Source organism: Amblyomma americanum, chromosome 4 (assembly GCF_052857255.1).
Source record: "Amblyomma americanum isolate KBUSLIRL-KWMA chromosome 4, ASM5285725v1, whole genome shotgun sequence".
Taxonomy (NCBI): Eukaryota; Metazoa; Arthropoda; class Arachnida; order Ixodida; family Ixodidae; genus Amblyomma; species Amblyomma americanum.
In genome coordinates this window covers 199,471,703-199,498,063 of record NC_135500.1, presented here as the reverse complement: position 1 = coordinate 199,498,063, position 26,361 = coordinate 199,471,703, and the positions used below count along the sequence as shown (strand labels likewise).

General features: G+C 42.8%; 2 protein-coding genes across 8 annotated transcripts in view; one reads left to right on the top strand and one right to left on the bottom strand.

Annotated features, from left to right (window-relative positions):
* Positions 1–323: 323 nt before the first annotated feature.
* On the bottom strand, positions 324–15,965 carry Ilk (integrin linked kinase). The gene is made up of 12 exons (XM_077662909.1): positions 15,832–15,965; positions 15,495–15,605; positions 14,811–14,976; positions 12,552–12,647; positions 11,565–11,661; positions 11,375–11,455; positions 10,629–10,714; positions 10,197–10,428; positions 6,922–7,043; positions 6,006–6,105; positions 4,807–4,937; positions 324–2,161 (listed from the first exon to the last, which is right to left on the bottom strand). The coding sequence occupies exons 2-12, from the start codon at positions 15,581–15,583 to the stop codon at positions 2,015–2,017; spliced, it is 1,347 nt and encodes a 448-aa protein (XP_077519035.1). The 5' UTR covers positions 15,584–15,605; positions 15,832–15,965; the 3' UTR covers positions 324–2,014.
* LOC144129030 (MBT domain-containing protein 1-like) overlaps positions 15,950–26,361 on the top strand; it is a 40,043-nt gene continuing 29,631 nt past the window's right edge. For 4 of the 7 annotated variants that reach the window (XM_077662907.1, XM_077662905.1, XM_077662906.1 and 1 more), the window contains exons 1-10: positions 16,116–16,277; positions 17,246–17,402; positions 19,245–19,357; positions 19,689–19,770; positions 20,567–20,646; positions 20,860–20,989; positions 23,264–23,398; positions 24,074–24,162; positions 24,529–24,760; positions 25,264–25,343. In XM_077662907.1, coding sequence (XP_077519033.1) covers positions 17,246–17,402; positions 19,245–19,357; positions 19,689–19,770; positions 20,567–20,646; positions 20,860–20,989; positions 23,264–23,398; positions 24,074–24,162; positions 24,529–24,760; positions 25,264–25,343 — 1,098 coding nt within the window. In that variant the 5' untranslated portion in view covers positions 16,116–16,277. Of the gene's footprint in view, positions 16,278–16,741; positions 16,858–17,242; positions 17,403–19,244; positions 19,358–19,688; positions 19,771–20,566; positions 20,647–20,859; positions 20,990–23,263; positions 23,399–24,073; positions 24,163–24,528; positions 24,761–25,263; positions 25,344–26,361 lie in introns of those variants that run through there. The other 3 variants (XM_077662902.1, XM_077662903.1, XM_077662904.1) reach the window with 3 other exon arrangements.

The following is a 26,361-nucleotide window of genomic DNA, read 5'->3' as shown; positions in this document are numbered from 1 at the left end:
TCAGAATTTAGTTAATCACTTTACTAATTAATATGATTCGCACGTTTTTTTGATGTTGTACAACACTAGTATTACTATGCCATAAAAAGCTTCTCTTTGTCTCAAAAACCTTACTTTTAAAAATTTAAAAAGAAAGGTCACACGTGATTGTACACAGATATGATAGCCACCAAGAGCTACCTAAATATGCAGCTCAAACTATGGCAAATTATTCACAGCTACACTGTGGAAGCAAGACCATACCGCAGAAGGCGAAACAGAGTTATCTGCCCAGTGATGTACATTTTCAATGACCGGTTGTAGATGACAGAGAATCATTGTTTGTCTAGGGATTAACAGCAACAGTTTATTTTCATAACAACAGTACAAATAGCATTTTGGCAGTGTGCTTTCTCATGTGATAAATGCATCAAATACTGTCACAACAGCAACTACTGTGACAGAAAAATACATAAAATTAGCACCACAATAATAGCTCTACAGTTTATGGCTTTCTTTTTTCCATGAAATATATATGAAATGCTTTATACTTCCAAAGAATTAAAATCCTAATGATGAAGATACGAGCAGTGAAAATTAAAATCTCGGAGTTAACAGCATGAGTGAACATAGACTAAAAAATGTTAAGCACACAATACAGACACAGTTATCATAAATATACTGCTAAAAAATGTTACCTTGCATAGGACATGATCACTTTACGAAGAACAAACTACAAAGGTAATCATATTAGGCTATGCTGCAATTTAAATCTGGGCATTGCACTGTTGCAAAATCAAAATATTGTGCAGTTGGACTAGCACATTTTTCCCTACTGCTGTCATTGAATGCAAGGCATACCAGCACCTGTGACAGCCAAGCACATTTACATCATTTGCTTGAGGCGGTATTAAGCAAAGGCTTTAATGCATAAACTGCTTACTAGTCTATACTAAATCAGAAAGCTTTGCAGTGTAAAAAACAGTTTTCAAAGACGGCGCTAAAAAAAACCTTGCACGTGTTCTCAGCTCAGAACGCTGCATCAATTTAACTGCAACCTCTGGACTCTTTTTACTATTACCTCGGAAGCACGACTTGAAATGCACATTTTACAAAATGGAGCAACTAGGGCAGTTAAAGAGCACATTGCTGCCTAACACACCTAGAGCACTCACCCCCAACCAGCATTCAACAGCGTCATGGCATACAGCACTAGTGCAGACCATTTTCTACCCAAGACAGCTTGCACGGTACACTGGGTTTTTATTTTAGACAGCAGACACGGCTCTAGCACACGTGCTCCAATAGTACCACGTAGTGCCACAAAAGCACCAAGGCTCAAAAGAAATAAGCAGCATGGGAAGGCATAGACCCAACAAAGTACACACAAACCAGCACAAGTCAATGCCCTCTTTTCACAAAGTAAATATTAAGGCACAAGCACATTTCCTGGCAGGCAGGTTCCTGAATGCAGCAAACATCAAGATGAAAACACATTCTACAATTGTTAGACATCAAACAAACAAAAATTATTAAAGTCATGGAGTTTGGAGTTTGTCAATCTGCATCAGCCAAATAGGAACACCATTCTTTTTACAGGCCACAAAGCATAGCATGCTCAGTGCTTTAACGGTAGCACAGAAGCAGGCACCGGTATGGCATCATTAGTGTTCTATAAAAAGTCACAAATTAGTCACAAATTAACAATGACTTCCTTTACAGTGCTATAGCATATGCATGATCAAATAACTAACCAGGGGTTGTATTCAGTATCTGCTTGTACTTCTGATCTCTTTCAGTCACAGCAAACTGACTGGGAGTAGACAATGCAGAAATGACACTGTCTATGAGACCACATTCACACACACCAACTTCCTTCAGAGTAACGTTCTGTTCTCTGCCTGGTGTCATGGCTCAAAACCGCATAATTCAAACTGAGGACCAAAAAGCAGAAGACAGCTCCACAATGTTCTAGCTTTGGCAAACCGGCTCATTTACAGCACATCGCTGCTCAGAGGTGATATGTGCAACATATCTAGTGCTTCATCTTTTCCAAAATGGGCAGGATCATCTCAAAGGTGGGCCTCTTGCCCGGATCCTCATTCATGCAGATGCGAATGAGTCGGCTCATGTGGGGCGAGATGCCTGGAGGGATGGTCACTCGCAACTCCTCCAGGGCCACCTGCAGCAAAAAAAAAAAAAAAAGATGCCAGCCAATCTAGTCGGTAACAGTAGGCGAAAACATAAAAAATGCTTGCAGTGGGCAGCACTGTGCCTTTTTACACTGCAAAAACAAAATTTGGCAGCAAAGAAAGTAAGCCTGCATCTGTCTGCTTCAGCACAAAAAAATTCTGCATCAGCATTACTTCATTAAAAAAAAAAGGCGTCATTTCACACAAAACATGTCCTTGGACAACGCATATCTAAAGCCACGAGAAAAACTTAGGCTGGACAAGGAAGTTCTCACAGCAGACAACTTTACATGAATACAAAGTGAAATAAAACCTTGTTAAGTTCGCGGTTCATACATTTCTCAGTTCATAAGTTCAAAATCGTGGGAAATAATAATGTGTGATAGAGCTGCACTATTTTTCTGCCAGTTAACCTGTCAGAAATATAGAAGTAGGATGAGCCAGGCTCGTTTCTGGCTCATGCGACAAGTCACGCTTATTGTATGTTTCCTGGCACTTTATTCCCGGAGTAGGGCTCATCCAGACCAATTTTTCGGTTTCCAGCATATTACAACATGGGTACTAAATCATCGTTTTGGTACCATTTATGAAAAAAATTAATAAATAAAATGATAAATCGCGTTATCCAAGAAAATTTGAACGAACGCATTTAGCAACCAAAGGCACATGTTGTTGTTGCCTTCGTGACATGGCACATACCCACGATGGGGGATTGGCCAGGGTTCAGTGAGGAGACCCCATAGAATAGGGTAAACTGGTGCCAAGCTAATGTGGTAGCACATGTGGCGCATGTGGTAGCATACAAGCGAGCCAAACATGGGGCACACGACATGAAAAGCTGAAATGCAGCAGCAGTTGCTCACCATGGTGGCTTCTCTGCAGTGCCCATGTGCAAAAGGGTGAAGCACCAGGAAAAAGAAAAGAAAACAGCGTACTAACATACAGCAAGCTGTTCCTGCGGGGATGCGACGAAGAGGAGAAATGCAGCGGCTTCTTCACAGTGTCTAAAAGCATGAGGGTGAAAGCACCCGAAAACTACACAACGGTGCGCGTACATATGAGCGGGCATGCAAAGCGACAATGCTGCGACAGACTGCTGCTGAAGCATCCGAAAATAACGATCAAGAGGTTGTGGCTACTTTCACCACTGCTGTCGATGGAACGGATGTCTTGCACAGTTACTTTTGCCCTCAGGGGACATGACACTAAAGAATGAACTTTTTTAACTGCTTGCTCGATTTCATTGAAACTTGAGGGCTAGTTTATATTGCTGCTGGGACCACCTTTGCTAAAATTTCATTACTCCAGAATAAGTATGAAGAACATTATGCAACCTATATAACAAGGATGACAATGCTTGCCTAGAAAAACTGTCGCTCAGAAAAGAAAGATAATCTTCCCAATTTATTCTGCCACTTAGCCTTAGGAACGTCCAGCGCACAGAAATGTGAAATTAATTTTCTTAGTTTTGCTAATTTTTACAAGAATGAAATTATAGAAAGAATGGCATTAGTTTTCCATTTCCACCATTTATGTCTTTTTTTAGCACACAAATAAGGCAAAAATATACAAACTAAGCAGACAGTTGTGTTCCTCACAAAATGTCGCTCTAGAAAGCCTGCAACGATAAATATCGTTAAATAATATTGGAACGATAGGTTTCCTAAGCTGACAATTTACTGAAAGAAAGAGGAAATGAGAAAAATGTACTCGTACGATTGAAAATCCCCCACTTTATTTTCAGACCTACAATGTTAAAAAAACTCCCAAGAAGAAAAATGAAATTTGGCAGAGGTGGGCCCAGCAGTAATGTATAAGCCCCACAAGTTTAAATGAAATCAGGCAAGAGGTTCAAAAGTCACTGTTTAGGGCAGTGTCCTGCTTTAAGACAACACGAATATGGATTGAATTCTGTGAGCACTGAGAATGGAGCTGTTCAGACTGGCTGCCAAGCAATGCTAATCAACCTTTTTGTGAAGCAAAATTGTCAGTAAATGCGTTTTTACCTCAGTCAGTTACATTTTTTAAAATTAGACAGTTTGGATCATCAATTTTCTCAGATAATGAATTTTTCCCCCTTTTGTTCAAATGAAAAATTTTCTTTAAATGCTGATGATTAGTTGAGGCTTGTTTTATGTAAACAAAGGTCTCTATATTTGAAAACAGACAACTGATGCCTGTCATTTTTAACCAGTCGATACAATCCAGCCTCATAAGAAAAAAAAAAACATTTGAGAATGGTTCCCACAGCTTGAACATAAATTTTTACCTGAATTTAAAAATTTTTTAAAAACTTAAAAACTAAAACGTGGCAAGGCTCCATCTGTGCAACAACCGGATCCTTCAGGTGAGACAAGAATCAAAAGAAAACGAACACCCTTTTCTGTGGTATTATTTTAGTCTGTTTTGCAACATCAGATTAAACAGCTGGCAAACACGGAGAAACACGAATCATTCCCGCTGCTCACCGTAGATGTCAACGTAAAAAGTGAAAGAACGCAGCCTAGTTCCAAAGAGCTGTTGGAAGTTTGTTGAGACCTGACACTATGCCAAAGAGAAGCACCACAAGAAGAACAAATAGCCTGCACATTTAGGCAGCCCTAGCAGGACCAGTGGACTGGCAGCTGTCACGTACCTTCATGCCAATTTCCATTGGAGACAGGTCAGCGAAGGGAACTTGGCGCGTTGCCAGCTCCCACAACAGTATGGCAAAGCTCCACATGTCAGCAGCCTTCCAGTTCATCTCGTCTTGCTTCTTTTGCAATGCTGCAGTAACCACATTCATAAATTAAGAAAATAAAACAGTGAAAAGTTTACACTACTGAGAGAAACCTTAAAAGTGTGTGTGTGTGTATGCATGTGTGTGTGTGCGCACTATATATATATAACCCCCTTTTTCACAAAAATAACATAACTGAAAAAACTTAGGAATTCATGCATGATGTACACTTACACACTCACAGAACTTTAGCCCTATTCTTAAAAACAAAAACACACTTATGTCCAAATAAATATATTCCTCATCATCCAAAGCCATTTCCTTAATGAAAACTCAGCTATAGTGTCCCTTAGTCAAACATTCTACCGTTGCCAGAGAAGAAAAAAGTCACAGCACTAAATAGTAATTCCTAGTTGCACCATAGAGTTTTGTGACGGCCATCTTTATTTCTTGTTATTGAAAACCAATCCTTTGTTCTAGCCATGAAATGGCCCTACAAATCTGTCATGAAGGGATTTAAAATCTAGCCGCCATCACTGACTTCGTGAAAACAGCCCTATTCACTTCGAAAATAAATTTGAGAAGTTGAGCGCAATAGACATGGAGGCTGTGCTGCAAACGTATACACAAGGCTTGAAAGGCTTGGAAATCTTTACAGCGCACAGGTTACATTAAACCATTGGGATATCATCACACAGCCTGGCTTTATAATCAAGATGTCTTCCTCTTGCACTAGTTAACTAAATACACTGTTCCGAGAATATTGCACACATAAATTCATGCAACACAGTATTCCTTAGCCTTGTGGCACACCAAAAACAAATAAAAAAATGTTTAAACGAAAATCTAACTGGTCATACAGTGCAACTTCTTCATAACTGCAATCATAACAAGGCTGCCTTTCAAGTCTTCCACCTCCTTTGTTGATGTTTTATTTCATTTGCATGCAAACAATGCTGAGAGGTGTTTATCATCAAAAAAAAACCCACTAGGACTACGTAATAAGTACTAAGAATAAAAGAATAAAAGAGATCATCAGTGCTTTTGTTACCTCTACACTTGTTGCGATAAAGTACTCAACCAGAGAATGCAGCCATTGTTTGCGTACAGCTCACCTTCAGGAGAGTACCAGGCTGGGTTGTACATTTTTCCCCGCTCTTGGAAAGAGAACTTGGCATCAGCCATGTTCACATAAGCAGTCATTTCCTCATCCACCTGTCAATAAGAAACAGAGATGAAAGTCATCAACTGCCAACAACAAGGTCAGCAAAGTACAGGCATTCACTCGAGCAATTACATGAACTGCAACCTGTCATGAGTAAAGAAGCTCAGAAAATTAGTGCACGGAGGACCACACAAATAGCCAAGAAAGCTGCTCTTGAAAGATTGCTTCACTCAAGCTCTCACAAAAAGATTCCTAAGACACCCTATGGTTGCAAGGTCAGCAAGACACAATGGCCACGTGAATACACAGCTACCATGTTTTTTCCCCCCATTATTCTACTGCATAGCTTTGGCAAATCAGTGTTGATATTACAGCTTTAAGCCTGTGCTGCTGATATACCCGTGTATTTTTTCTTACTCATCATTTTTGCTGAGGCACAAGCTGCCAAAGCTGATTTTTGGTGGTTCGTAGAGGAACTGTTACTGTAAATTCTGGTATACAGCCTGCAGGCTATACATGCTCAAAAGTTAAGCTTTGCGGACTATCCATAGGTGCAGACTACGCAGCACTTCTTTTTTCAATATCATCCAATAAGGCATGGAATGCCCAATGCGAGTCCATGTGCCGGGTGCGGACAATCTAGCAAAAAGATGTTTACTCAGCCAAAATTTAGCCCTGTACATTATACACTGGATGCAGATTGTATAAAAAAATTGCCATATACTATGTGGTTTTCACATCTCCATACCAAATCTGCAGTGGCAAGGCACTTGCACAGGGCTTGAGACCGCAAAAACGATGAACACCCGAGCATTGAACAGGCTGAAAGCAAAACAAAAAAGATTGGTGTTGTCACTGTTACTGACCATGATGTGCTTGCTGCTGAGTTGATAGTTTGGGATCATGGGCTCGAGGGTATGCAGGAAGGCCATGCCGCGGGCAACGTCAATGGCAAACTTGAGTGCCTGCGCCTGGTCCACCACCATCCCTGTTCACATGGACAAAGCAGATATGCACAGGCAGGCAACTGGCACACAATCTCCAAGATTCTTTTCGACAATGCAACATGGTCAACAAACTGACTTCATGCTCAGTACTGTACTTAAAACTTCATAACACAAAATTTTCATCCCTTTATAATAAACTCGGGCAGCAAATTCAGAAAAATATTTTTTGGCTTTCTTGCTCTTCAAGAGTCCCATGAATTTAGAGTGAGCACATGCCACTGACATTTTCACAGGTCGACAGCAGTGACTTAAAGGACTATAGACACCAAATTTTTGCTTGCATGTTCTCTTCTTTCAAACGATACATTAGACATTCATATACATGGAACACGCCGTGGTATTCGTGTAAGACCACTAAATAATTATAATTGCATTTCTTCTTGACGCTGCTTTGGTTTCGATTTCACCGACCGAATGACGACTGTGACGTCAAGTTGATGTTTTGGTCATGTGGTCGACTAGGAAAACTGTAATATAACCACTGACAAATCATTTTTTTGTCATTCCAGGTCGTGGAAGAGGCTGAATTAAATGTCGTAGTGAAAAAAAACAACATATCAGTGATTATATTACGGTGGATCACATGACTAATACATCAGCTTGACGTCACAGTCGTCGTTCGGTCGATGAAACCGAAACAGCATGAGAGAAGAAATTCACTTATAAATTATTTAGCGGTTGTAGGCAAATACCACCCAGCAATCCCTGTATTCTAATGTCTAATGCATCGCTTGATAGAAGAAAACGCGCAATAAAATTAGGTGTCTATAATCCTTTAAGAGAAAGCAATACAGGTTCGCCTGAGGAGGAGACACTGCACTAAGGCACATCATTTGTGTGAATCAGCACACACTATATATTATCGGTTAATGGGTTTTATATGCCAGAACAATGTCATAGGAAATAAGGCACATGTAACACACTATATATTATCAGTTAATGGGTTTTATATGCCAGAACAATGTCATAGGAAATAAGGCACATGTAGTTGCCGCTTCCAGATTAATTGACTGTTTGACATGGGAGAGGCCTTTGCCCTGCAGTGGGTGTAGTAGGGCTGATGATGATGATGATGATGATGATGATGATGACAATTTTTAACATGCACGAACATTTGAGTACGCAGGTGCCTTTGCATTTCGCCTGAATTGAAACACAGCCAACATGGCTCAGGTTGAGCCTGTGACAGTGAGTTCAGTAGCTGAAGTCGCAGATCACTATAGTTAATAATCTAGCTGCAATACCCTAATGATGCGACACCACTGGCACTGCCCCATTATGAAGGTTCAGATGGTAGTTGATTCTGAGGCCTTTGTCAGGCGATAAGACAATGCTAAAACAGCGCAAAAAAAGAATAAGATTATAAGATAAATGTCAAATGAAGCATCTGCATCCTTAGCTTGAACACAGAGCACTGCTACCTACAACTATTAAAATACTAAACATGCACTTTCACATGAATGAAGCATGCAGCCAGAAGTACGAAAACTACGATCAAAATTATACATTTAGTGAACGTGCGTCAACAGAAAAATGAACATGCCAGGCCAAGGCGGGAGGGATAAGCATAGAGAGCGGCAGCCAGAAACAATTCACATGCATCACTGCACTACCGAGCTGAATCTAAATGCGAGCACTCCAGTGCATCATTATTCCACGAGTGCACAGAACAACCTCGATCTTAGCCGGTTAATGAATACCGTATTTACTCACATAATTTGCACACTTTTTTCTTTAAATTTTGGCTTCGAAAAGGGGGTACACAAATTACATGGAGATTTCACGAGCATGTCATAAAATACTCTACAAGGGTCTTAACAGGCAATATATACCGTATATTGGCGCCTATATGTCGACCCCCTCAAACATGCATTGCACCTCTCACTAGCCAAAAAAAAAAATGCTGCGCGGCCTGTGCATCGGTATAAAAAAAATCAGGCGTAACTCCAATTTTGTTTTGCCTTGGCAACGACATCTTTTTTAGAGCAGCATGGCTGGTGTGGCAGCACCCCCGCACCACTCACGCTTCTTGCAGCCACACATAGCAACACGGCCATGCCGATCTTCCCAAGCCTGTCTTGCGCACACCCACATGCGTGCTGGTGGTCTCACGCATCAAGGAGTGTAAAATATGCAAGTAAAAATTTTTTTTTTAACCCTGGTTATAATTTAGGGCTGTACAAATTATGTGAGGGCGCATATTACGCAAGTAAATATCATATGCACTTTTGCAAAGCCTTTTACTTGTACTAAATATGAATCACGCTAGTTGCTCACTACACTTGAATGCAAGAAGGTGTGAGATTGCATTATGTTCATCTGCAATGCTCGTGACTGATTCCATTATGAAACACAGTACACCTCCCATCAAAAGTAAATGGCCCAAGGGGTCTGCTTGTGAGGCCTGCCTCGTTATAGGTACTCTGCGACAGTAACCACTCAAAAGAGGAATGCCTTTGTGTCCTCAATCCTCCCAAGCTTTGGACTAGATGCACTAGGGAACCCCTCTATACAGATTAGAAGCAAACCCCTTGGGGCTGTATACTTTTGACGGGGGCTGTACATTCCAATAAAGTTGGCAGACATTACAGGGGTTCATAAAAATCTAATATTAGAAGCAAGTCTTGGACATTTTTAAATGTGAAGTGATGAAAAGCAGTACTCCACAAGTACAGAGAAAGAATTCAATTTATCCAAAGTGAAGTAAGCAATGAAACCTATCTGCCAATCTTTGGAATGCCTAAGCCACGTAACTCCTGGCACACTTCTCGAGTCAAAAATTGACACATGAAGAGAACTTACGCACAAAGAAACATGGCCTGCAAGTACCCTCTTAAGAGTATAGCAATGACATAACATGATGTAATACAAACGTTTTTTGTGTCTATTCACAATATGACACAGAGTTGAACCACACAACATAACCAAGACTGCAATAGTTTCCGTGCTGAACGTTAAGAAAAACCACCATCTTTCATTATTTTTCCCCTTCATGTCAGTATGCCGTATCTGCAGCATCTGTGGGATGCATTGATCTTAACTCCTTGTCTTCTACCCTCTCCACAACCTGAGAGGTGAGTGTATCATGCTCAGATAACTTGGCAATGAGACCGTCTCACAAAAGCATTACCCACCTGATGATCCATGCAAGATGTTGAACAGCGAGCCATGAGGCAGGTACTGTTGCACAACAATCAAGTGCGGAGGACGGTTGACACAACCAATGACTGGCAGGACATTTGGATGAGAGAAGATGCGCAGGCGCGGGTACTGGTCGTTGAAGTCTCGTGAAATGCGCGGTGTCACTTCGCCAACCTTGAGGATCTTAGCCACAATGTCGTTTCCCTGCCAGGAGCCCTTCCAGGTCTGCAGAAAAACATGAACACAACTGCTCAGCACAACTGCTACTGTGTGCACTACACTAATTTCATGTTTGTTTTTTCTGTACAGGCAAAAATAATAATGAACAGAAACAAGGTCACCGTGCAAAGCAATCAACATGCAAGATGACAAAAGCTAAGCATAAAAGCACCTTGCAACATTCTGAGAAACTGGGAGAACATCACCTCTCCAGAAGCAGTTGATGCAATCTGCTGGAAGAACTTCAGCTCATCCATATTAATGCCCGAGTGCCTTGACAATGTGGCATCCCCTAAAACAGAACAAGCGTGCTATACTGCATTAAAAAATAACAAATAAAGTGGCATTATCCAGTAGCTCGCTGTGTAGTGCATTATTTCTACCTGCTTTTTTTTTTATATAAAACCTACTATACACTGCACAATACTAGCCAGACTAATAATCTAATGTCCAACGTTCAATGATTAATACAAGCACCATTTCTCAAAACAAGTTCTAGTGGGAACTCCTGGTTGTGTTTCTTTACTGTTAATGAATAACATTAGAAAAGTGAATTCACATGCAAACGACCGACCATTCAAAATACCATCACGAGTCTATGACACAATAAGCCTCAAAAACATGTGCAGAGGCCAAGCTTTTTTAAAAGTTCTGCACCATTCATTACATACATTAGGATAAAATGCCAGCCTACCGTGCAAAGAAGGGCAATGAGATGGGTGTTAGCTAACAGCAAGGTGTTTAGCAAGAAGTACTAATTGCACAATAAAAGTTTCACTTGTATGTGCTTATCTTACAGACATTCCTTTCCCAACCTGTTTTCGTGGTATACTTTTTTTTTATACTTTAGTCTTCATCTGTTTTTTCTGTTAGAGGAACAAGTTAATGCCACAAAACATGGTGGCTTCACCACTCTTTCAGGCAGCTAAAAGTTAACGAAAAAGACACTCACTTGTCCTTGTTTTGGTACCAAGCCAATTCTGGTCCTTGTAGTAAATTTTCTTCAAGTCTTGGCCTGCCTGTTCAGCTAATTCTGTTTCATAAAAGTCAAACAGATACACATGCACACTTTAGGTGCTAGCATGTTCAAGACATGCACCAATGGTGAAAAGTTGAAGGGACTCTGAAGTGCAGGAGCTCACCTCTCAGGCGGATTCCCATGTGACCTTTACATTTGTCAAGCGGTGTTTCCCCATACTTGTTCGCTATGGATACCAAGGCACCACTGGCAATCAGGTCCTGCCACCACAAGAAAGTCGGGTGTCATGATTTGTTCTACCTTGTCCAGTGCAAGCATATTGCAAACATGCACAAGCCATGAAATACCTTTCATCAAAGCTGCTTTATTTTTTTCTCTAAAGCCTTTCTCTCTTACATAGCAGCATTATTAATGGTTAATAAATTCTTCAGCGCCACAGCAGTGCAGTCGACTGTGAGGCACACTGTACAGGACTGCGAGTTCAGCCTCCTGGAGTTCATTAAGAACATTATCTCAGTAGATCACCACTTTTGCACCCTGCCTGCATCAAAATGTGGCCACTGTTGATGGCCACTGCTCATCTCATCTCATCTCATTCCGACTGCTGCGGCCACATTTCGGTGGAAGCAAAATGCAATAACGCCCATGTGCTGTGCAATGTCGGCACATGTTAAGAATCCCAGGTGGTCAAATATAATCCAAAGCTTTCCAATACGGCGTCCCTCATAGGCCATGCACAGCTCTGGGATGTCAACCACACATTCCATACTATGTCTCCAAGCCACCATGGCAGGTCATGGCAATGTTCACAGGCCACATTGTAATGGAGGCAGGCCTGCTGCAGTAGATGCAGCACTGATGCAATACTTGAGCAACCAAGCATTGCCATGCTAAGCCCTTTATGTTCTGTTCCGATGACGCACACTGTGTGCGCTTTCTTGTACTCTCAAGAAAATCAGCTAATTGTGGTTGTCCCTAAGGTAGTTTTTATTTTCAGTGACGCGGTAGAAGTTCTCCTGAAGTAACACAATCTATGAAGGACAGCCCAAGATGAGACTGAAGAAGCACAGAAAAAGCCCTCGCTGCCCTTTTGAAACATCCATAAATTGCATGCTCTTTATGCTTAACAAAATGAACAGCAAAAAATTACCTCCGCTATTGCCTGGTATCCCCAGAAGCAAGCATAGTGTAGTGGGGTGTTCCCATGTTCGTTGATGGCATTGACATCCATTTTGCGCTTAAGCAGCTGCACAGAGAAAAGCACCACACTATAGTTCATCTGAAGTATCGAAATGACTAGGCATAAAAAAACTACACTCTGTGATAGACTACTCTGTAATGTCATCAGATTTCTCGAATTTAGTGAATTTTATGAACTTCTGTAAGCCCTTCCACGACACACAAAGAGTAATTGTCAATAGTTAAAACACTAATGCTGAAAACAAGCACACTTTATTGGTTTCTTTCGGTTGGCATAAATATGTAAGTGGACATTGTGCATTGCACAGATCTAGAATTACACCTTCCTTAACCTTTCAGACAATGTTAAGACACAGAACAACAAAACTTGAGAAAATGCCTTCAATTAAATCTGGAGTACAGGCACTCGGTATGCTTAGTACATTAGAACATCAACTTCAGGCAGAAGGAAAATGACATCTGTCCACTTTAGCACAGTGATCACACACGAACCTGAGACGTAGAACTGTGGCTACTGATAAACACACTATTTAAAGCCCCATCATCATCATCAGCCTGACTACATCCACTGCAGGGCAAAGGCCTCTCCTATGTCCCTGCAATTAATTCTGACCGTTGCCAGCTACGCCCACCCTATCCCTGCGAGCTTCCTAATCTCATCTTCCCACCTGACCAAGAGAAAACAAGCATAGTAGGGGGCAGCAGAAGCTGCCCCCTACTATGCTTGCCTTCTCTTGGAATCCACTCCGTTACCCTTAAGGATCAGCAGTTATCTTGCCTTCGCATTACATGCCCTGCCCAAGCCCTTTTCTTCCTCTTGAGGCCCTATGATACATGCTTATACAGCAGCCAAAGCTAGACTGCAACTCAAAAGGCAAATGCCTATACACCAGAGACATAAAAATGCAGAAAATTTCAATCTGGGCAATAGAGAAACTGACAGCTTCTAATATCATGCAGTAATGCACTACTTAACACAGTCAAAATCCTGCACTTTAACATTTACCACACACAACTGGATAGGGAATTCTACACATATGGAAAAATTTTGGCATGTTTTTACAGAAATTAAGTTTTTATTTGCCCAATGACAAGAAAATAAAGTTCCTTCCCACTGCACGAGACATCTTGTTTGGTGCAAATCAGAAGTACTTATTTTCATAGTGCAGGTGGCAAAAACACACAAAATCCCGGCTTGTCTACACCATTGCACTGTTTTATCTGGGCCTGAAAGTTGCTGAAGCACAAGCGAGAGGATGTTTATTAAAGCTTTTTTTTTTGAAGCAATGTTCATTGCCTCAGGGCATAAAAACTATGAAGTGAAAGATGAGTAAGATGCTTAAATAAATGAAAAAAGGTGGGCTGATCAGATGAAATCAAGAATTGAACGATGATTAAGGCTTCTCCTGCAAATGTCAGTCGTATGAAATGATTCTTAAGTAAAATTTATTCTAATATTTACTAATTAATTCACTCACTTATCCACTAAGAGCACTTCCAATGTCCCCATTTGCAAGAGCCTGGCATGGGGGACACAATGTGCATTGAAACATATATAGGCATGAAAAGAAGCGAGCTCTAACAATAAGAACATAAAACAAAATTGGGGGGGATAAAAATGCCAGGGTGGAAGAAAAACAAAAGAAACAATGAGTGGAATATTTGCAAACACGCCCCCTTTTTTTTGAGGATGTGGATAAACACATGCTATAGAGTTCTTTCAGAGTGCATACCACTACTTTTTGAGATTACACAACATTCTAAAACGGCCACGATGATAGAGTATGAACTGTGCATCCAGCAGTAAGTCATAAAAACATGACCACAGTGGATGATGCCCATATCAAGCATTTGAGCCCGTTTTTTGACAAATGACATGCAACAAGTGCAGCATGACGACATACTGCTGACACTATGAAAATAACGCCGCCACCTAACTGCCCTAGCTCTGCTCTCTAAATGCTCATACATTATCTTCGTATTCAAGGGTGGCAGACTTCTAGTTCCGTCAAGTGTCCAATAACTCAAAACAAGCATCTTGTCATTGTGAGATATACACACGACAGGGAGTGTGCGGCCCCTCTTTATTTGCTGGCTGCATAGCTGGTGCGTATTCCACACAACGACTGCCAGCACTGCACAACAATCACAAGTTCCTGCAGCAACTAGAAGAGAGTAAACTTGCAACTGAGTGTAAGTGCCCCCTCACCATGTGCACTATGTCCCGGTGTCCATGGGCAGCAGCCAGGTGAAGGGCTGTATCGTCACCCATGTTGGTCGCATTGACTCGTGAACCCCGGACAATGAGCATGTCCACAATATTTGCATGGCCTTCTTTGGCAGCCCAGTGTAACGGGCTGAAGCCATGGTCGTCCCTGCGTATAATAAGCCAATAATAAGCTGCACTCACACTATGAAACATGCATGCACAGCAGGTCTGCCAGGTGAAGAAAAAGCCTAAATCCAAAACACCTGTTGCAACAAAATCAGATTTTTTTTTTACCTGTACCGCGATGCTACAGGCAACAAGGACACGTAATTCACTTTATGTGCAAGTAAATATTTTCATTTTTACTGCGATCGACGCGCGACACTGGATGACAATATTCCTCAAGGACATCACAAGCGGGTGCCAAACAGGCAAGTTAGTAGAAAGCATCTCTGCGCGAACGCCAAGGAAAGAGTTTGACCTGCCTCTGGATGTGGGCGCGTCGGCACATTTGCCAAAAATGGAGTTGACCTCAATGTCTCATAAACAGCGAAGCAAATATACGCTTGACGAACAAAGAGTAGGCATTAGAATCTTGACCTTCGCTGAAAACCCGGTGGACTTCATACGGGTTTACTACTTAGCGCCACACGGAGGTTGAAAAACGTACGCCTTCCGACTCACCCCTGATTCATGTCATGTTCAGTGTCGTCGAGCCAGACGCGCACTTGGAACGCATTCCCCTCACGACACCAGTGAAATATGTCTTCCATTGCCAAGGATCTACTCGTCTCCCTAAAAAACGAAGCAGTTTTTAGAAGATTTCCAGGCTTTGAAGGTCCCGAGAAAGCATTGTGCAAAAGTAGATGGGTAAGGCGCACGGTAGCAGACAGCAATTTCACATGAACCAATAGAGAAAGAAAATGCGCTGTTATTAGCGATTTTCTAGATGCCGAAGAACAAGTTAATGTCTCCTGATTGGACAACATACACGACAAAGAGACGCTGACAGTGAACTCACCTACGGTAAAGAAACTGAATCGTGCACGCCCAGTCACCAAACAATATCCATATACGGCACAGAGTGAACCGGAAGCCCGGAAGTACTACAGCCCACCAAGACAGACCAACGGAAGTGTGGAATGCTTATGTGACAAAAGTCTGTCTGAGTTTTAAGGATGAGAATACGCACTACATGAGTTTCTTATTAACATAAAACTAATGTGCAACATGACAAGTTTTTCGACCTACTTCGATTACAAGAAACGCTAGTTTTAGTGCTCTTCTCAGCGGCTCCCTCTGGGCGCGAACTGCAGGGAAAAAACTCGCATCACGCTAGACCGCCTGCTGCTAGCGGTTCTTCCCACTTCTATTTTCTGGGAGAGTTTGTTGCTGCCACTTTATTGCAGTCTTGTGCTGCCTGTTCACTGCTGGCTGCCAACGACGATGTTTTCCAGGCTGTGAGAGGTGAGATCAGCTTTTGAACTCTTCATACGTCACAGCAATTTCGTTCCGCGATCGCTCCGAACGCCGCGAATATTTGTCAACTCTGGCAACGTCCTGCGCGCCACTAGTTTTCCCGTTGTTGTGCTTCAATGTTTTGATCGCATGGCAGCCGTCGGCACGGTCACCACCCGTTTTCTTCGTCACCGCTACAGCTTCGCGTACGTACAGGAAAAGAGTCGCTGTCGTCCGCATCGGATAGTGACCCGTCGCGTTGCCTGTTGCGTATGTTTGTATTGGTCGGGTTCATGCGGCGCTGACCATAAATGGAGCATAAGTTCAGCATCATCTTAGCGATAAGATGTACGAAACAGCTGCGGATCCCATCAAGGTTGCGATGACTTGTTGCTGGCCTGCTTTCGCCTTTACCTACCGAGCTTCTTCGCGCACGATACAACTGTTTTTGTTACCGAGGAAGGAGTGCAGTTTCTGACGTAAAAGAAAAGAAAAAACGGGAGGCAAGCTGACGCTGCGTTCAACATCTGCGAAAAAATGGAATATCGAGAGAGTACGGCGTCCGTGGCCAGGCGAAGCGATTCGAAGGGTGCGTTTTGCATTGTCGCGACCACGTTTCTTTTTTTTTTTTTCGTAAATTGACGCGCGCTTGTTTTGCTTGCGGGCAGCCAGTGATCCGATTGTTGTGGGGTCGTACTGTTCGCGGCGCTGCTTTAGCGGAGGGAGGGGCGCTGAAATACCCCGAGGCTAGAACACGGCCGTTTCTGCTGGGAAGCAGGTCTGGCGTTGCCGGTACGGCAACACCGTCTTCGAACGCGTGCGTTGAGAGACGAAGGCAGGTTACACGTAGCGCGCCTTCCAGCCTATCGGGGTGTGTGGTGCGCGATGTCAGAGCTGCGTTTCCGCGTTGGCGTTGTGCCCTGTCTTACGCGTGGCTCTTGTTTGACACAAGAACGCGCGCGCATCTTTGTCAGTAGATGATGACTGGACGAGTGGTCATCGACGATGATGACGACGAGACGACGAGCTCGAGTGAAGGCAGCAGCTCTTCATCGGACAGCGAGAGCGAGGCTCCTTCGAGCGCCCACAACGGAACGAAAGGTTCCCTGCCCCCCATTCGCAAGGATGGCATGGGTGAGTGGCGTCCCTTGCTCTTGCCGTTTCTGCGCGAGCCTGTAGGACGCCTATGGCGCATTGTGCAAACACTAATTAAACTTTTTGGCTTAAACAACAGAGCACAAGTGTGACCCGTTGCAAGTGCCAAGCGGCCAGAGGAGAAAATTGACATGCGTGCCTCATTCAACAGAATCCATGACACACACACGTAACTCAAAATTTGTGCACTGGAGCGTGTACCGTAATTTCCGGACCATAGTCCATGATGTTCATGTTTAAAAGCTGAAATTTTGCATCATGCGGACTATCTATGTGTGTGGACTATACATGCTTTTATTTTTTCAGATCGTTTGTCAGAGCCGGAGAAGCCGACTGGTGGCTATGAAAGCAAAAAAAAAAACTAATGTGCCCCGAGTGGGCGCCTACGACATGTTACCATGCTAAATAACATGGCGAAACCAGCTTCAATATACAGTCAACTTCGCAAATGCTGTCGCGGTAGCGAAGAGTGGCTGCTTTTCAGTGCTTGTATTTGTGAGCACATGCGCAAAACCTCACGAATATAAATAAATAATAAATATGCGGACGCATAAATGTAGATACAAGGCCGTGGAATAAATATTTGGACGCATAAATGTAGATACAACGCCATGGCTGACACAGTCAGAATGGCTGTGATGGCTCCGAAAAGACTAAGAACCTTCTTGGCAGCATTCATGCTGAGTGTTGTTGAGCATGTGCAAGCACTTAAGTCCAACAAGCACTTAAGTCCAAAAGAGCAGCAGCGGACAATCTAAAAAAAAACTTATTTAGAGCCGAAATTCGGGCCTGCGGACGATAAACGAGGTGCGGACTATCTAAGCAAGAAAGTTTTATTTTTAGCCAAAATTTGCCCTTGCGGACTACACACTGGGTGCGGACTATAGTATTGAAATTACGATTCAAGTACACCTGCCAGCATAAGTGTATGGAACACGACGTTGGCAAAGCAGTGTAATATCTTTGCAGCAAGGGCACATTGCTCGAGATTTGTTACACTGTGTTGTTAACGCACTTAGTACAAGGCTGTGTATACCGATTCCAGGCGGTGTGTAAGGCCAGTGCTGAAATTAAGCTTTTTTTGCTGATATACGGCGTTTTATAAACTTTGACTTCAGGTGTAATACATGGTGTAATGTATATTCTGTGTTGTATCTGGCAAAGGGACAGCATGGAGAGCACAATCTTTCTTTTCATAACATTTTTTAGGTATGAAAAAGATGAATAGCTGAACTTTCTGCCAGTTTTCCTTTGCAAGAGCACTGAAGAGACAGCCACTGTGCTCAGTCGGTTGGCAGAAAATAGCTAGAGATATGCAGATTTTATATGTTGTGTTTTGACTGTTGAGAGTTGAAGGGCACCTTTTGTTCTTTCAATCAAATTTACTTGCAGTGGTATGCATAGTTCGGGCCGACGTCATAGCAGCCGTCATCTTTGAGCCCAGAAAGCGCGCCGAAAGTCTGGGTGTTTTCCTAATCCGCTTATTGCCAGCGGGTTCCCATGTGCACTGTGGAAGCTAGCCTGTGCATTCGAGATGGCGCCTGTGATGTCACTTAATTTGCATATCTCAATTCATATGCGCATAGACACGGAAAAATTATTTTGCCACTTTGTTGCGCTCTTTATCTTCAAAACTGCTGGTTCCTCTCGTTTTCTAAAAATTCGGTACTGCCAGGGGGTCACAGAAATATCTGGCAGCAAATTACTTGTTCATATCAGGGCTGTACATAATTGCGTTGCCCAAAGTTCGGACTTTGGAAAGCTTTACATATCTGTGCAGGACTTGTGTGGCGTGATACTAATCCTTGTGACCTCTTGCAGCTGTCTGCGAGCGATGTGGGACAGTTGGCGTAAAACATGCCTTCTACTCCAAGACGAAACGTTACTGCAGTGTCCTCTGCTCTCGGGGACTTGTTCGGTCTGGAGGTGGAAAGGTGAGCCTTCTGTTTATAAGTTATCCTCAATTCCCGCTCTTATATATTGGTCTGTTATATTATTGTACGCCTGTACAAACTTGAGACAGATGAAAAAAAAAGAACACAATGAAATCAGTGGCTGCTACTGGTGCATTTCCTAAGAAGACAAGCACGCAAGTGTAAGTGACTGGCTCACAATCCTAATGCAATCAGAATAAATTCAGAGCCTTTCAATACAGCACATTGCAGCCTACTTGCTACCTTTGGGGGAACAGAACCCCAGGCACTGTTCTCTAGACTTGTTACAAGTGAATAGTTGTCCGCCTATTGCTGCTTTTTTTTTTTGCAGGCGTCGGTGACACAGAATTTGACCAAGCGTCCTATACCACATTCACAGTCAAATGCTCCGCACTCTAATAAGCCTAAGTATGGTGAGTTCAGTTTTGCTGTGTCATAAAACTCCGGCTTTGTGATTTTTGCTGAGATGACCTTGATCTGTATCTTTTTGTGGCCACGTGATGTACTAATGACGTACTAATTTGCTGCAAGTGAGGCATAGTAGTAAATGTATTTTCTCTGTGTTAAATATGCCGTATTTTCCATACTTTTGATGGAATTGGTAATGTCGGTTATGAAATCACAGTACCACTCCACACCAGGAGATGAAACAGAGACTACGTAAGTACACCCATACTTTTTCATAACTAAAAGACATAATTGACATCAGATGTCTGGGAAGGTAGCATGAATACGATTTAAAAAAAAAAAAAACTAGTGACAGAATAGCCATGCTGATGCCAAGTGCAGTGTCAACCAGTGTCATGTAAGCTATTGCATATTATGTCACTAGGTTATTTAGTGCTCAAATTGGGTTGTTAATGGTTTCTGTTTGAGTGTTTTAGAAATAAGTAAATACTCTGAGGTTCGGATGGTTCGATAGCGACCGAGGGAGTTTACTCAATGCCAGCAACAGGTGAAATTCATTTTGTTGTCCATTAATGAACTTTGTAGTTAGTCCAAAGTGGGGGGGGGGGGGGGGGGGGGGGGGGGGGGGGGACAGCATTATTGGAGAAGTGAGAAATTTCACAGTGCATTTGGTAGAATTCTAAGTGGAGGTGCAAGCAGTGCTACTCTTTTGTTCTGCCTTCTTTTTAATCTGGCTGAGAACAGTGGCGTGCAAAATGCACGATGTTGCAGTCTTGTGACCCCGGGCATTTCTCTTTTCAGAATTGGTTACCTCCTTTGACTGGAAGTTGTACCTGACAAGGAGCGACTTTGTGGCAGCTCCTGTTTCTTGTTTCAAACATGTGAGTCCTCTGCTTCTGCACAGTGGCAGCTGAGCACACTATATATTGTTTACGAACTGGTATTGGTGGCAGCATGATTTAAATAAGACAGCTTTCATCAGCCTTTCTTCTTTTTTTTTTTGCAATCACAAGATGTGCACTTGGTTGATGGTGTCGAAGAGTGCTGGTGTCTGTCTTGTTGTCGGTGAAGGCCTTGCGATTTTTTATGCGTAGGTTGCCTTCGCTGATTGCTGGGACAATGTGACTGTCGGCATGAAGGTGGAGGTGGAAAACAGAGACTGTGAAAGCTTCAAGCACATCTTCACCAGCTTTTACTGGATTGCTACTGTGGTCAAGATAGCGGGTTAGTGCGTAGTGCAAGTGACGAATTTTATTTTATTTACAAATAGTGCTGTCTCTTCTGTTAGAGACACAGCAGAGGTGGGTTATAGGGCATTTGAATAATGTGTCAAGTGATCTGGCTAGGCAGTTCTTTCTGAAACTGATCAGTTGGCAGTGAACGCAGATAGCCATCTGAGTTCATTTTATGCTCATTTTTTAAGCATTTTATGCTTACCTTATTCTAGACCATCTCTAGGTTGCGAAATCATGGTTCAGTCATCAAGAATCATGCTTCAGTGACCTAGCATCATGACTGACCACTTAGCCTGCTTGGCAATCTCTTATCAGCATGCAGCTGAATATGTGGCAGGTGCACAAATTTCTGAAATATAGTACAGGTGTAATAAATTATGGCTTTCTTGGATGTCAAATATTAAACATTTTCTTTAGGGAATTGGGTGTAAATACATGCATCAGAAAATGGGTACGAGGGCTTACCATGGCAGGCATGGCAAAACAATCGTCTCGTTGGCTTCCAATACACTACCATACATACTATACCTCTCTGAAACAGTTGTGGCATCACGTGCTTTCTACCGCCTAAGTTTCATAGTGCGTCATCATATTGGTACCTGATTTACAGTTCTACAAACATACTGTTTACATAAGGGCAGGTATCAACATAGTTATTTTATACTGTGGATCATGTCACAGATCCGAGCAGAACAGATGTGAAATATGTATTGTGCCAGGCCCCACAAACTCCATTACTGTTTTTTGGGCTTTGATTTGTTGAACTCTGAATGTTGTACTATCTTCTGCTGCTGTTGTGAAAATGTTAAGATATATTAGCTGTGAAAAAGCAAAAAGTGGTCTTTAGATTCTAATGGTATAGTTGACATCACGCACAAATGTGCACGAACGCATGCCAGGTGCCCCTAAAATGTGATGTAGTTGGAAGTGTCAAGCTAAGAAATGGAGGGTTTCTGAAGTTCTGATGTGTTTCAGATGAGTAAGACCCTGAATTTTTTTTTTTCTGTATTTCTCACTGAATAGTGTGTTTGCAGCCACATTCTCTTTTTTGTTGTTGCTTACAGAGATTTTCAGGAATAAATAAATTTTAAATAGTGGGGTCAGTGTCTCAAAGCCACACATGGGCTATGAGGGACGTCATAGTGGAGGTTCCCTGGATTAATTTAGACCACCCGGGATTATTTAACGTGCAGTGACATATCATAGCACACGGGCACCCTTCGCATTTCGCCTCCATCGAAACACTGCTGCCATAGTTGGGACTGAACCTGGACCCTTTAGCTTCACGGCTGTAACCACTGGGCCACCATGGTGGGTTCATTATCAGGAGAAGACTCATTCACTGTATTTTACACAAATATAATGCAAAGCGGGGGTTAGACCTCGAGGAACTTTTAAAAGAAATATTTGTTTGGTTGTAACTGATCTCAAACTGTTCAGGCCAACCATAACAAAGCCTCCCCCCGTGTCACACAGGCGCTTTGAAATGGCTATTGAATTGGGGGCGTTTGAGATTCGCAATCGTGATAGAACCTGAAAGAGTTGTGCCGGTGCCACACGGCAAACCCTATCGCTGTCACGAGATTCCATTATCTCTCATCACACTCTTTGGATGCCACCATCAGCACAAATAATTTGCAGGCCAGCAAACAATCTGCTTGTAATCTTAACCTGAAAAGGTTAGGAACAAAATGAATATTTGTTACAGTAATATTAATCACAGTAAAAATCAGTTTTTTTTTTTTTGGACAAGCTTTAGTAGCACTTGTGCACTTTTGAGCAAGCAGGCATTGGGTGTCTTTGTATGAGAGGCATCAGTATTATGCTTTCTGCGGTGTTTTGTGGCCGGCCTATGTTCTTCTGCATAAATAAATTTTATATTTCAAAGTTCAGCAATTTTCTAGCAATTATACCGCTCTGATTTTATTCCTTTGCACATAGCTGTGGGCAGCCACATCTGAGAGTGCATTCTGCTGCCGCTCGAAGGCCTCCGAAGCCTCGATAGAGCTCTATGCTGCTCCGTTGACTCGATAGACTGTTGACTTGATGGCCATTGGAGCTAACCTTGTGGTAGCACTCAGTTCGCTATTAAGTCAATACACTGTCTGTTCCAAGGCCTTCGAAAAGCCTGCATGACATGGGTATAAAACTTCTTCATGAGAGATGGCCCGTGGGGACTTGTGGAGGATGAGGACATGGTATGCAGTCATGTTGGATTTGTTAATTGTGTGCCTTGTTTTCTTCTTTCTGTTGGCAACTCTAGGCTACATGGCTAAGCTTCGGTACGAGGGGTTTGGAATGGATGAATGCAAGGACTTCTGGGTCAACCTGTGTGTGGATGCCGTGCACCCAGTGGGCTGGTGTGCGTCGCAGGGAAAGCCCCTTGTACCACCCAAGAGTGAGTGTGCCCAGAATGGAACACGGCGCATATAGTACCAGTTTGCCTCACATTTACATGAGAAGCAAACGTTTCTATCATTCGTGGTGTTGTGCGTATGCCTTGCAATGATTTTTTTAAGCAGAACATTTTCTTGCGTGTCGTTAAGTGTGCCTATCTTTGTGCCAACACACATGGATTCACTGGTAACTTGATTTGTACTTCAATGACGCATAGTACAGTTGTGCTCTGAGGTTTTGTTACTCATCGCGCATAGCATCAGCGTGTCTCTACTTTGCAATACATTTTGAAAAAAAAAAAAATGTGATTCTGCAATTTTCATACTTTTCATGCGTCACGATAGGCAAACACCACAGCCAAGCCAAGCTGAAGGCTTTGCTTGGCTACAGTAGTGGCTATCATAATAAATGCTGTCCTAACCTCCGACACTGTGATGTCAAAAATAATATCAAATGCTTCAAGAGCATAGGAAATACGAACTGTATATTTATTGTTTCTTTAGAGGAAAAAAAATGTCAATGTGTATAGAATGCACTGGCTGAAAACATTGGTTTCCACTGCAGCAGCAACTGATTCTCATGTGGTGTTAGATGTGCAGTGGGCATAGTGGTCATGCATTTTGCGAGGTTGTGCTTTAATGGCTGTAATCCTCAAATGTGTTTGTGTCAATTGCAGCAATTGAACACAAGCACGGAGACTGGAAGCAGTTCCTGGTCAAGCGTTTGACGGGTGCCCGCACGCTCCCAACAAACTTCCATGCCAAGGTATTGAGACTTGAGTGTAAATTCCTCATGGTTGCACGAAATGCCTACAGCAAAATCAGCATGCCAGGAAGAAAAATCAGGAATTTGTTGTGTGGAAGATACAATACATATTATCTGAACATATCTTCGTATCAAAATACAAGGTGCATGCGCACAAAATAAGGTGCTTGTACCTTGTGCAAGGTGCAAGGTGTATTCTGTGCATACAAAGTGAAGGGCTAAATTTTACTTGCAGTTTACTTTATATCAGTGGCTTGCACTAGCCTGTTTTATTCGCCTGTTTTATCTAGACCTACTTTCCTTCGCGACTTTCAGATTAAACTGTTGCTGCCATTGCATGAACAATTCCTTTGTGGCATGTTGCAGGTGCGGGAATGCATTCGTGGCCAGTTTCCCATCGGTCTGCGGCTGGAGGTGGTAGACAAAAAGCGCATATCCTCTGTGCGGGTGGCGCGTGTGACGCATGGCGTGGGTGGCCGTATCCACATCTCGTATGAGGGCCTTGAGGATGATGGTTTCTGGTGCCATGAGCGGTCGCCCCTCATCCACCCCATCGGTTGGGCACAGGTCATAGGCCACGACCTCAGAGCATCTCCTGGTCAGTCCTGTACTTCATCAGGGCGAGTCAGTGATCAAAACAACTGATTGGTCTTCTTCGTTAGGGTGTGGGTAATTTAGTTGGGTTAGACTGTGTGAATAAAATGGCCTTACAAGATTAAGATAATTAAAGAAAGAACTTCTCTTATGGTCCAAGCTACTGAAAGCTGCACCACCAGACGCAGTTCAGTTTTGTGTCACAGGTTTGCTGGGACAGATTTTATTGCTTAGCTTCGAGCTGCAAAACGAGGACGTCTGTCCTAGGTCAGTCACTGCTTGCAATGATGTGGCGCACACTGATGAAATAAGAGTGTAGTGTGTGTTAGTACATCACTGCTAGAAGGCCGACACTGTTTTGCCATCGTAAATTTAATGATAGCATGTCTGCCTCGGTCAGTTTGGCAACAAGTGCATGGCTTGACAAATGTGCTACTGCTGTTGAAGGGTTTTGTGGCTCTAAATCACCCACACTTGCTAACCTGTGCTTGATTTGCACACTTGCAGAGTATGCAAAGGCATCGCTTGAAAAGGCACTTTTGAGAAAATGTGAGCCCAATGAAGCATCGTGGGATATGTTTCCACCTGTGAGTATCCCTGCACATAAATTTACTTTTCTCTTTTTCTGTCTTTATTCACATTGCTTTTATTGTTTCCAGATGTAGTGTAGCATACCGGGCACTGTTGTTTACCTTCCCGAGTTTTCTCTGCTTTATCTCCCTGCTGTTCGAAGCCTAGCTGTGCTTGCTAGTTTGTTATCTGCTGTTTTACGCTTGTGTGTGGTCGTGACCACTGCTACCTCAGAGGGCTATGGGGAACTGAAGCTACCTGCAGGCTCTTATTTTTGCACGTTAAATTGTAGACAAGAACAGCCTAGGCAGTGGACCAAGTTGTATTGCCTTTGTCTCAGTGCATTAGGACTCGCTGAATGCTGCTATGGTGTGGTGTAGTTCCCATGCCCAGAGAAGACTTTGCCTTCCTTTTAGATAGAAATGCAATCTGCATCTAATGTTTGTAGTACCCTAGCAAGTGCTGTAATTGGCTGTTTTCTGCTTGTGCCAGCTCTGACAATGTGGGTTCCATGTTGAGTAACTGTAGGTAAAGAAAATGTACATGTAGCACATAAGGTGTTAATTTCATTGAAGTGTCTGTGAGGGTTGCTGCGTGAGTCTGAGATGCAAACTGCTGAAATGCAAAAGCCTATGTGCCAGAGGTACAAATAGTCTCGGGCAAAAGCAGCAGTATTCTAACGCTGCTGCACTTAGACACATTAGGCAGCAAATATACTAAATACTTCAATGGCTGTAATACAGTGATCCCTCGTTATAACGAAATCGCTTTACTCGAAATATCACTTTGTTCGAAATTTCTTCCGGTCCCGACCCAAACGCATGCATTTTAAGCCGCATTACTCGAAGAGCTTGACCCGCTTAGAGCGAAGTGGCGAGTGGAGGCATTGCCGCGGCGGAAGCGACCCTTTTGTGCATGCAATGACAGGATAATATCACCGACGAATTAGTCTCAGGCAGGCACAGAACAGGCCACAAAAGTACCAAACCTGCGACCTATGACCTGCCTAGTAACGAGTACCAAGCGAGTGCCGAG